The following is a 12,197-nucleotide window of genomic DNA, read 5'->3' on the forward strand; positions in this document are numbered from 1 at the left end:
GCGTTGGGTTTAATGATTATACAACAATCATTTTCTGATTATGCTGGAATTAGTACCAACACCACTTTTAACAAAAAGTTTACCAAACACCAAACTACTTTCTCTCACAATTGATTTTTCTCACAGCAAATTTAACAGTTATTATTTTCACACCACCGCAATACCAAACACTGGTAAAATTTATCGCATAGTGAAATTGAAAGATTTGATTTAACCAAACGATGTAATCCGCTGTATACTTACTTTTTTATTTATGATCTCAATTGTTTAACTCATTATTTATTATGAACAAGTTCAACAATACCAAAGGATTTAAGAAAATCGTCTTGATTTCTAAGCAATAAGCAAAAAACCACCTTCCTCTCCCACTTCAAAATGCCTCATCCAAACACAACCTTAGGGATTGTGATCATCTAGGCATTTTCAAATAACAGTAACACGGCATGACCACAGAAGCCCAAATATAAAGATCTGAAATTAAAAAGGGATGGCAAACATGGAAGGATAAAGCAATAGAAAGTTAAAAAAAGTTTCACTTCAAGAAGCAACTAAAATAGTACGGTGAAATGAAGTAAAAGGTTACAATACATCTTCACAAGCATATGCTAATCTATGTACGGAAGCCAAAACCTACATATCACATGGAACATACTTTACTCGTTCAGCCAACCTGCTGAATTTTGGCTTGAATAGCTTTGGTGAGGACCAGGAGCAAACCCCATGGGGCCACCATGCTGACCGGGTCGGGGTGCCCTGGGATCAAAAGGGACGTTGCTACTGAACACGTGCGGGTCATATCCTAAACTAGGCTCAGGTCCTAAGGCACCCATCCTCATGTGGTTCAATTCATCCAACCGAGGCGCATACCGCTGCATGGCTGATGTATTACTTCTGTAAGATGACCCAGCTGCTGAACCAAAATGAGTATGGCCATAAGTAAAGGGATACGATCCATTCTGGCCACTAACAGGATTCTGACCCACTTGATAACTACTTCTTAAAGGATCCGAATCTGGCCGACCATAAAGGCGAACCTGCGAGCGTATGTCAGACTCCCTCCTAAATGGGTCTTCTACGTGATTCAAATATGGTCCATAACCAAGGCGATCTGACCTTTCCCTCATGTGCCCCACAAACAGTTGCTCCACGTTTGTAGCCCTATAACCAGAACCAGAATTAGCAGCAATGCTCCATCTACGAGGCAGACTGGAGTACGCCTCATCACTGCTCATGGCAAAGCTTCTGCCTGTATCATCAGCAACGTTGGCGTGGGTCCCACTATCAGTAGTTTCTATCTCCATATTAGAACCAGAATTGCTGGGCTCAGAATGCCGATTTCCTTTTTCAGCAGGCTCAGTGTGTGGCAGCATTTCCTTTCGTATCTCACTACCAGAAACTTTTACACCATCTACTTTTTTTTCTGAAGATTTCTCAAGCATACAACTTCGATGCTCTTCTCTGCCACCACACTGCAGTTTCCCTGATATCTCTTCAATGTGGTTCTTTCCAGGACGAGGACTCACATGGCCATCTCTGTCAACACTGATCTTACAAGACCCCTCTAATACCTGCGTCACAACTGACCCTCCTGCAACATCCTTGGGACTATCAGTCTTTATGGGATCATCATCCATCTGCACAAGTGTTTGACCATAATGCTCATCATTAACTACTGAATGATCAGGGATTAGGCAGTCGGATTGATCTTCTTCCATAAACCCTTGTGATGCAGAGTTGTGACCATGCGCTTCAGCTATAGCCTTGTTCTCAGCAGACCAATCAGGACGACTCCAAAGATACAGGGGTGGTGGCTTCACATTCCATTGCTCCAATTGTTTGTCATTCCCATCAACAGATCCAGGGAGATAGAATGACTGAAAGGAGGACAAGCAACCATTAAACTCACGTTCAAAAATTTTGATTCACAAAATTAAGATTCAGCCACAAGGACAAACACAACTCATTTTACCTTTCCTGACAGAAACCGCTCATCTTTCCAAATCAGGTCATAAGGTGAATTCTTTTCATTTAACCTAATAACAGACCCAATTGTAAGAGAAACTATATACAGATTTAAGTCCAACTCAAAGGCAAGCCCACGCTGATGCATTTCCGTGTGTGTGTGTGTGTGCGCGCGCGTGTTTTGTGTGTGTGTGTGTGTGTGAGAGAGAGAGAGAGAGAGAGAGAGAGAGAGAGAGTGGAAAGCAGCTACCTTTGAGTTTCTGGTGGAACAATAAGAATAAGAATCTTTGGATTGAACTCGAGAGCCTTGTCAATAAACTTGTTTGCCAAAGATGCTTTAACTCCGAAAGGAGGGTTCAACCCCATGATCTGCTCAAGAAGCAAAGTTAGGGAGAGTGAAACAATTATTCAAACATCTTGAACAAATAACAGGCCCCAATTCCTACCAAGTGTGACCCTGACGGTAACTCCTTTGGTTGAACAGTCATCCAATCTCTCTTCTCAAAATTGAAATCGTTCTGCCAAATGAAAATCCACATAAAACGATCAGTTTCCCAGTTTTTCTGTTTCATAAGCCTGTAAATTACCAAAATGCAAACGCACAACGCCTACTACCCAACATAGGTTGTGACATATGAAAACAATCATAAGAAACAAAATTAATCACAGTAACTTTTTTAAGCAAAAAATGAGGATGAAGAGAATCAAGAACTAGGAATAAACTCCAAGTGCTGATTGTACAATTTGCATTTCACTATAATTACAAACCTCATAAACCCAAAGTCTGAAATACGGTAGGCATTCACAGTGGAAGTACAAGATTTTTTGTACTTGCATATCTACCATAGGTCCCCTTACACATTATTTGAAAAGTATGACAAAAAGTTATCCCAATATCAGAGCCCAAAAACACTTATTTTGATAATAAATTTAAAATATATACCACATCCCAGTACGTGATTCTTCTGAACAATTTTGCAATCTGGGCCTATAAATGGCAAACTTTTAGAAATTATAATAACTTTAAGGAAAGAACAAACAAATTTAGGGTTTCATAATTGTAGAAAATTTGAGAACTGGAAGAATTAACAGGAGAAGAAATAGGAGAAAACATAGACAGAGATACTAAGACAGCAACCCATTTACAACTCTTCATATTTTACTCATCAAAATCTTAAGTAATGGAATTATTTATAAGCTTCAAATCGAACCCCAAAGACTCATAAAGAATTTCACATAGTAGAAGACTTAGAAACTTAACGAACATTGAGTCTCTCTAAGACAAAAATATATAAGGACCCTTAAAAACCATTGAAATTAGGGTCCCGACCATTTGCAATAAGTAAAGGCACATATTTTGTCACATATCCCTAGCCCTCAGAAGTTTTATCATTTAATGGATGAAAACAGATCTGATAAAGAACAGTATTTCCTATCATTTTTTATTGCATAATATATGAAGCATGTCCTGTCATCACACAGCGCCACTAAATGTAGGCTATCCTTCTCCCTCACTACCTCATTATTTTCTGACTCTGAAAGCCCACAACTGCAACTTCCGGGATAAACTATAAAGCTAACCAGCGTACATATTTCTAGCAAGTGGTTCGGACCCTTATAAACAGTTAGTAACTTCTGATACTGCAAACACCATTCTAGTTTCTACCATACATCATATTCCATGTTCAACTGTGTTGAACACTGGTGACCAATGCAATCATGTACACGTATATCATTGATGACATGATGTATGTTTTTTTTAAGGATAACATTGATGTATGTGAATTGACCAATATTAGGACTGATATTGATGACGATTACCTTCGGTTGAATGAAGTCATAGTTTTTGTAAAAGCACTTCTTCCCCGTCTCTTCAAGCTTTTTATTCATTATGATGCTGAAATCATTAGCACCGCAACAGAAATCTACTATCTGTTCATTGAGACCGTAAGCAATCAGGTGAGCAATAATTTGATGAGGTAATGAACACTGAAAAAGTACATAAAATACTAAAATAATCAAACCACTAGCAATCATATCTAACAACCTAAGGCTCATGATCCCATATTGATATCCCATTTATTATGGAATCACAACACCAGAATTTATCTTTTCTATTCTTTTAATGTGTACTGAAGAACAAAAAAAATGATTTTTAAAGAAACTATTAACTTATGACTTCTGTGGTGAATATATTTATAGCCCAATCAACTGTGTCATGTTAAACCAAAGTTCAATATCATCATAGGTTTTTTGTTGCAGAATAAAAGTATAGTATAATCAGATTCTTTTTTTAAGAATTTATTGATTCCAAAACCAGGTACAAAAAAAAAAAAAAAAAAAAAAAACCACAGACAAGTAATCCACTAAATAAAATACATCTAATGACAGCCTAAATAGAAACTTGACAAGCAGAAACAAAAATATATGAAAAGAAATATCTCCGAATCCAATGTTATTAAATAAAATCTGATCTTGTCCCAAAGCACAAAGGTCCTCCATACGAACCCTGGAATAGTCCTCAGAAACACACTAAATTACCCAAACCCTTCTTTCCCACGAATAGTGTTCCCTCACAAAGAAGTGCAGCACAGCTTGCAGGGAGTGTAAAATATTCATCTCCTTAAGTTTTTCCTTTTCAAGAATAAATACCGACACTTCTGCTATCACTAAGATGATAAGGTCCTAGTGGTAGATTCTAAACGAAAAACTGATATGCTTTATATTTGATAAATATAAAGCTGCAAGACTGCAACAGTTTGTATTGCAGTTTTAATCCATGCAGTCAGAAACCCAAAATGCCAAATATACTATAATGATCTATTGAGTTGGCGTATATGTGAACAGTGATTACAGCTTCAGGTGCTAAGAAGCTTCTGAAAAAGGAATACACACAGGCAAATAACCGACCATTCAAATAAAAAATCATGCATGACTATAATTTGGATAAGCATAATTCAATTCAGATCATTAAGCATCAGGAACATATACGAGAGTATTATCAACTGCATAACTCCAAGCAGCATCCAGAAGATATTTCTTGTTACAACACATAGTGCACTCACATACACCAATGTACTAAAACCACAACGAAAAACATATACAAACGTACCGTATCTCCATTCTTTACGTACCAATGGAGCCTATCAGCAATCTGCACATACCAAATTATTACTTTAGAATTCTTCAAGAATTCATGGAGCTCATAATCCACGCTCAACAGCTCAAATTTAATAAAGGGAAGGTGTGCAGACCAGATTTAAAAAATGGTAAAACTGTGTCAAAGAGAAAGGCAAAAAAAAAAAAAAAAAAAAATTTTGAGAAGAAACGAAATTTATTAAAGCAAAGGCAAAAACACAGCAGCAGATAAGACAAACATTTATGTGAAAACAGGAGTAAACAAGCATCCACACCACTGTGTGAATAGAGAGCTTTTTGGGTGATTTGGTGGGATGTCATAATAGAATTTTCGAAGATGGGATTATTGTACTTTTCATCTAAAAGTTGAACCTCTTGTCCTAGACTGGCAATTACTTTGCAACTTCTTGACTTTGTCCACTAGTAAAGTTTTCATTAAAAAACAATTAAAAAGAAATCCATCAGTCGATGCAGTGATCTCATTATCCTTGACTGGAGAAACAAAAAAACAACCATGCAATTTTTTAAATGTCAAGATTATCTTGAGCATAAGTGATTGATCAACATGACTGGGATGGACATGTCCATAACTGCAAGTTTCCTCTAAGAATATTACCTTACAAAATAAGCTGAGTAGTGCAAGCCAAAATAATAAGATAACAAAAAAGTGCTGGACAAAAAAGCGCTGTGTCACTTTGAAATAGCTAAAACATGAACACAACCAGATTACCTCTTCTAGTTTTTCCACCTTTGTGAAATGGCGACCGAAGGAAGTGTAGCGCATTCCGTGCAAAAAAGGTGCAAGATAGACTTTCAGCTTGTTCTGCATCAAAGTAAGTCAATAATACTAATGGGACAGCAAGAGAGCACGACCGTTTTCTAATGAACCATTAGTACAAATATTACATTTTTTTTTTTTTAATAGAATGGCATAACAAATATTACAAATATTACATATGAATAAAATGGCATAACAAATTCAAACAGAAAAGATAAAGAAAAAACAGGTTCAGCTTATCTCACATCCCACATTGACTGAACTTAAGTTGAACTCAAGTTCAGCATATCTCACATACAAGCCAACCTCATGCTGGAAATAACATTCAAAGCACAACTTAGAGCATAGTTAATCAAGCTTTCCTAACGCTCAACCAATTTCAATCAAGGCAAGTTTGAGCACTGTGATATTTGGTTTCACTTGGCTAGTTTACACCGCATTACCCGAGACACAAACCAAGCATAACCTGAATACGCATATAGCTGAGAAGCGCAAGTCTAGCATATAAGGAACACATACCAACAAGCCTTAATGCAGGAAACCTATAAATTAATATAAATAATCTTCGCCTAAACACCCAAGTTAAGATAAGTTGTAGGAAAGTGAGACATAAATAGGAAACCACCTTCCACTTAAAAATCTGGTTAAGAATCTCAGGCGCACAAACAGCCTCTGAATCTTCAATACTGCATCCTTCCTCTAGTTTCCGTAACGCCGTTCGAATAGCCTAAATATTCATGGGCGACATTACAAAATGCATGATAAAAGAAATCATAAAAACTCATAGCCCAGAATAACAGTTGAAATTCTCTCAGTTTAGACTACCTCAACTGAACCTTCCACCTTTCCCAGTGTAATGTTCCTTTCCACAGCATTTTTCGACGAAAATGCATGAGTAGATGGAACTTTGTGCTTTCTTATAACGTCTTCCAAAGTTATTGAAGATGCAGCATCTTTCATTAAAGCCAATAATCTGAATTGCAAGAAATAAATCAGACAACTACACAACATGAATGAAACCTCAAATCAAAATTGTCTGCAGCCATGGTAAGTCCTTGTAAAGTAACCAAACACGTGTGTGTGTGTGCTCGTGTATAGAGAGAGTGAGAGAGAGATGTTAAATTACAGGTGGGCAATATACACATACATTAGATGAAAGAGGTAATGTTAATTTTTTTTTTTTTTTTTTTTTTAAGTGTGAAAAGTAGATAAACAGATATATAGAATTGGTAACAATGAGTGAAATAGTTACCTCCTCTCTGAAGCTGCATCTAAAGATGGTTCTTCACTGCTCAACTTCTTTGAAGCAGGATTAACTGTTGCCGAATTACACTCACCATCAGGTTTACCCTGCTTCCCTGACTTCACTTGCTCAGACCCCTTCATGTAGTCAAATAGTTGATCACCCAATGAGGACTTCTTTCCCTCAGCTACGGAAGTCTTAATTTCCTTTTTCAATGAACTATTTACTTTTACCTTTCTTGATATATCTAACCGAGATGGTACTTTTTCACTAGTTTTGCTACCACCCACTTTTGCAGGAAAAGGTAACTTCAGCTTCTGTCTAGACAATGTAGGAGCCGTTTGCCCCCTACGGAATTCTTCAGAGGAAAGGTTTCTCTTCTTTGTCACAGATTTCTCTCTATCTAGAAAAGATTCTGTTGTCCATTTTCTCTTTTTCTCGTCAAAACCAGTCTTCCTTTTAACAATGGTAGTCTTCTTTTCTTTAACACCAGGAAATTTTACGTGATCCCTTATTGGAGTTCCAATTCTTTCAACTATCTCATGTTTCCTAATCCGAAGAAAAAGAAAAAGCATTCAGAAAAATTAAAGCGAAAAAAGGATTGAACAAAATTAGTTCAGAAAAATTAATACTTACATGCAATATATTAGTACACGATTAGGTAATAGATCTTCCCAAGCTCTTATTATTACATCCTCCTCTTCTACGTCTCCCGCTTTTTTCTCAAATACAATCTCCCTGGTACAAGCAATTCAATCATTGGCCATCTAGAAACAAGTAATCTCCAAACAGCATATTAAATAAATAAATAAACAATTAAGAGTACCGTGGCAGGCATTTCCTATGGTAGGATTTTGGACAACGCCTACAGACAGCAAAACGCATCTCAGGATCCTTCTTATTCTCTCCTTGTTTACAAACACAGCATTTATGTATTGGGCACGTAAAAGATTCCCCCTTAGAAATGTTTTTCTCAAGCTCTTCAGCAGTAACTCCATTGTCTTGATAAATGAGTTGTGCAATACAATGTGGATGGTAAAATTGACCACAGGTTGCAGAAACACAGGGGAACACCTGACAGCAATTAACAGAAATGCTTTAAGGTAAACCGAACATAAGAATAATAGTAATACCCTGTTGATGACAATATGAAAAGGCAGAAAAGAACATATTGAAAACTTCTCGCTGATATATATAATAAATAAAAGAAGTTCACAATAATCCAGATAACGGTACCAACAAAATCGCAAAACGTTTTACAAAAGAAAATGAATTTCTTTAGTAAAAACATATTTATTCAGTTACTTCTAAGGTGGGGACTTCATATTTGTAATTGATTCAATTTGCTTTGGTCAAAATCAAAGAACTAAAAAATATTATGGAGGTGCATTGTGATGACCATTGTTGAAGGGGTACCACTTTCTTTATTTATGGTAATTGGTCTCTACATGTTCCCAACAGGCTGGTCTTATGTTAATATCCTGTATGGCCATTCTTTCAGTTGATTTACTGATAATTAATGCTCACCTTTCCTATGGCTTCAAATCCCTTTCTTTTTCAAAAAAATAATAATAATTAACCAGAGAAATATATGTGTAGCCTAACACAGATGTACTAAAATTCATATCAGTGCCAGGGAAATTCACTAAATCAGCTATGGGATATATGGAAAATATTGGGCAAAGAAAAAGTTATTCTAGCTAGACTGAGCAAAATGAGTCAAAAAAGAATAATACATTAATATAAGAAACAGAAAAGAATGCCAACCAGAAATAATGCACAAAGGATGAATTGGGCACTACAAACACACTTAAGAAAAGATCCAGGTCCCAGAAATAGGGAAGACAACATCACGACAAGGACAACAAAGGAGAGAAAAATATAAGTATAATCAAAGAGCAATAGAGCATAGCAGAAGACAAGGAGCAAGTAGACCAAACACTAGAAAACGATCCCAAACAGCTCATTGCTGAATAACTCATCACGTTGCCACACATCCAAAGAAAACAAAATTGCAGCACACTTCATATTAGAGTGCCATTTGCTAAATAATAACGAAATTGCAGCACACTTCACATCAAAAGAACAGAAATAATAACAAAACTGTACTGAGTATTGCTTCATTAAGACACGAACAAATAGAATAACTATAACAATATTTCATATTAGAGTGCCACTTGCTAAAACTAATCAAGTGAACATGCTAACAGTTAGGTAGAAAAGAATTCATACCTCAGCAACTGAAGATCTATCAGAGGATCCTAGCTTCCCGCAAGCAAAGCACTGATGCTGCTTATATTCACAGTTCTTGCAGAAGAAATTTTGCATCGCCTACCAAGTTCAAAACATAAAATAAAAATAATCATAATAGCAATAACGAAAAGACAACCAAATAGAAAGAAACAGGATTTACAACAAAAGTGGTTAATAAGAGCATACATCTACTTCATCCTGTGTAAAGCCAAGAGATTCACACATAGATTCCTCACCACTCTCTTCAGTTGCATGAAAGGACCTTAGGCATCTCCCTTCACAGCTGTATTAGAGAAAAAATAAACACATACATTTAAACCATTAATTCTAGGAAATTAAGTTCTTTAAATAATGCCAAGATTATCACTATTATCATAGAAATTAGACAACACGAGAACATACCACAAAAGATCTCCACCATTATCACAAAAAGCACAAACAGAATCAAACAGGTTGTCATCATCATTGGACTCGTCTTCAACATCAATCACATAATCTTCCAGGTCATCAACTATAAACCCGGGCTTTTCTGTAGCTTGAATGTCCTGAAAATCCAATGAATTCACTGGCTCAAACACTGTAACATGAAACTAAAAGCCAAACTAGAGAAATAAATAAAAGAACTCAGGGATAAAAGTGTGCTAATGAAAGAGTAAACAAATAAGCAAGAGAATATGACCTCATCATATAGTTTCCTCTTCATGGGCTTCTCTTTAAGAAAGTTGACTAAAAACTGTTCAAAACACAATCTGTCATTTAATTAACTGTGCATAAACATAAAGATAGTTTATAATTCATGCAGAAGGCTCAGAACAGGAAACAGGAAATAACAATAGAGTGAAAATAACACAGAGATCAAACCAAGTTAAAGAAAAACAAGTATAGAAAGCTTGAATCCTACTAAAATCCCCATAATGGCTAATTACTCAGTACAGTTACAATGATAAGAAAAGAACTAGACAAAACCTTGGACTTTGCTAAGGCATCGTCCCATTTAATAGCTTCACTAACTAGAGGCATGTGATTCACCAGGTCATTCTGCGACGGCCTGACCTCATACGAGCTGCAAATAAAGTGAAACTGTCGGACTTTGGGCTAAGAAAACTAGCAAAGGAGATGTTTACACGTTTGAAAGATACCTGAAAACTTTAGATAGATGATCCCATAAAGATTTGCTGGATGTCTCAGGATTTCTCTTCACATAATGAAGGCACTGCACTGTTATCAAGATTGACCTTATTATGTCCTCAAAGCTCTTCCTTGGCTTCTGAAGCCTGACCCAGTGGTTTTCCTTTGAGAGCACCGAGATCACAGGATCCACATTGGAAAGGTCAAACTTCCATGCGATAACCTGCATATATATTCTCTGAAGCCCATTATCAGCAGTGCCACGCATAGATATCTGCCGAGTCTTGCCATCCTGCCTCTTACCCTCACTCCATTCAATTGGCAAAACATGAAAAGAGACGGGTACATCCTCGTCGTCTATAAAATGGTAATTCGTAACAAAATCAGGCAAATGCTCGCTCTCATCATCTGAGTCATCTGACGGTGCCATAACCTTCTTCAACTCACACCCTTAATTTACTACACCTAAAAATAAAATCGAAAAAAATAACACAAGCAGTCCATGAATATCACTAATTGAGGCAAGGGTTTCGAAAACTTAAATTTTCCTCCGTTTCCTAAGCTCCTTAAAGAGTAACCAAACAATTGCAAAGGGTTTCGAAAACTTAAATTGTTCAACAGAAAAGAAAACAGGCAGATTACTGTTTCGAAAAGAATTGCATACTCAAAAGACAAGAACATGAAGAAATTGAGAATTCAACAATGTTCACCTACCCGATCAGATTGACACAAAACCCTAACTTCGCCGCTCTGAAAAGCTTGGTCTCTTGATCGATGGGACTCACAGAAGCCAATGCAGAAAGTGGGTTTTGGGTTAGCTTGTTTCCTCTGTTTGCCACGAAATTTGAACTTCTTGTTTTAAAGTTTTTGTGTGGAGCCCACTAACTATTCATTTGGAGACTTTTGATAGAGTTTGTTGGCAACTTTTTCTTACTGCACACTCACGAGAGTTGCACCAATCTGCCTATAAATAGGCAACCTGCAAAGTGAAAGAAACAAAGATAGAAGAGAAAGGGAGAAACGGAAAGAAACAAAGAAAGAAGAGAAAGGGAGAAACGGAAAGAAACAAAGAAAGGAGGAAAAAGAAAAGAGGAAAGAGAGTCAGGCAGAGAAAAGGAAGAGAAGGAAGAAAGAGGGTGAGTGAGCAGAGAGAAAATTCAATGAGCCACATATATTGTAAACACTATTGTAGCCATATTATTTTATATAGTGAAAAGTTACTGCTGCTGCTCTCCGAGGACGTAGGCATAGCCGAACCTCGTTAAATGCTGTGTCTCATCTATTTTACGTGCAGCTCAAAATTCGCACATATCCCAGGTTATTTTATAACACGTTATCAGCACGATAGTCTCTCCTTTTATTTCTGAAATTTTTCAACTCAACACTATGTGGTTATTTCTCTATCTCCTCTCTGTCATATGTCTACTCTCACTTTACTACTACAACGACATGCAAACTTTCTTTTTTGTGTTCTCACAATTTCTATGTTGTTTAATCCATGCTTGTTTAATTTACTTCTTTGTAACGTAATTTGTAATTTCTATGTTGTTTAATCCGTCCTGTTATTTTATGGTGGTGTAATTTTTTACTCATCGCGTTGTAACACAAATTACTATAATAAAATGATGGTGTGATCTTAAAACCCATCTATTATATCTTGAATAGTGGCGCAGTTATATTGCCCACAATATATGA

General features: G+C 36.5%; 1 protein-coding gene across 3 annotated transcripts; it reads right to left on the reverse strand.

Annotated features, from left to right (window-relative positions):
- Positions 1-454: 454 nt before the first annotated feature.
- On the reverse strand, positions 455-11,464 carry LOC117623833 (protein ENHANCED DOWNY MILDEW 2-like). Of its 3 annotated transcripts, XM_034354832.1 has the most exons (20): positions 11,217-11,464; positions 10,514-10,967; positions 10,341-10,437; positions 10,054-10,107; positions 9,777-9,919; positions 9,561-9,657; positions 9,354-9,452; positions 7,948-8,195; positions 7,758-7,859; positions 7,355-7,670; positions 7,131-7,258; positions 6,704-6,851; positions 6,504-6,605; positions 5,831-5,923; positions 5,075-5,116; positions 3,784-3,894; positions 2,409-2,480; positions 2,213-2,331; positions 1,970-2,033; positions 455-1,874 (listed from the first exon to the last, which is right to left on the reverse strand). In XM_034354832.1, exons 2-20 carry the CDS (start codon positions 10,930-10,932, stop codon positions 654-656), a joined length of 3,675 nt encoding a protein of 1,224 aa, XP_034210723.1. In that variant the 5' UTR covers positions 10,933-10,967; positions 11,217-11,464; the 3' UTR covers positions 455-653. The 3 variants fall into 3 exon arrangements, with proteins under 3 accessions (XP_034210723.1, XP_034210721.1, XP_034210722.1); XM_034354830.1 differs by having other exon boundaries at positions 7,131-7,670; XM_034354831.1 differs by lacking the exon at positions 10,054-10,107 and having other exon boundaries at positions 7,131-7,670.
- Positions 11,465-12,197: the final 733 nt, after the last annotated feature.

The sequence above is a fragment of the Prunus dulcis genome, chromosome 4 (genome assembly GCF_902201215.1).
Source record: "Prunus dulcis chromosome 4, ALMONDv2, whole genome shotgun sequence".
In the NCBI taxonomy this organism is placed as follows: Eukaryota; Viridiplantae; Streptophyta; class Magnoliopsida; order Rosales; family Rosaceae; genus Prunus; species Prunus dulcis.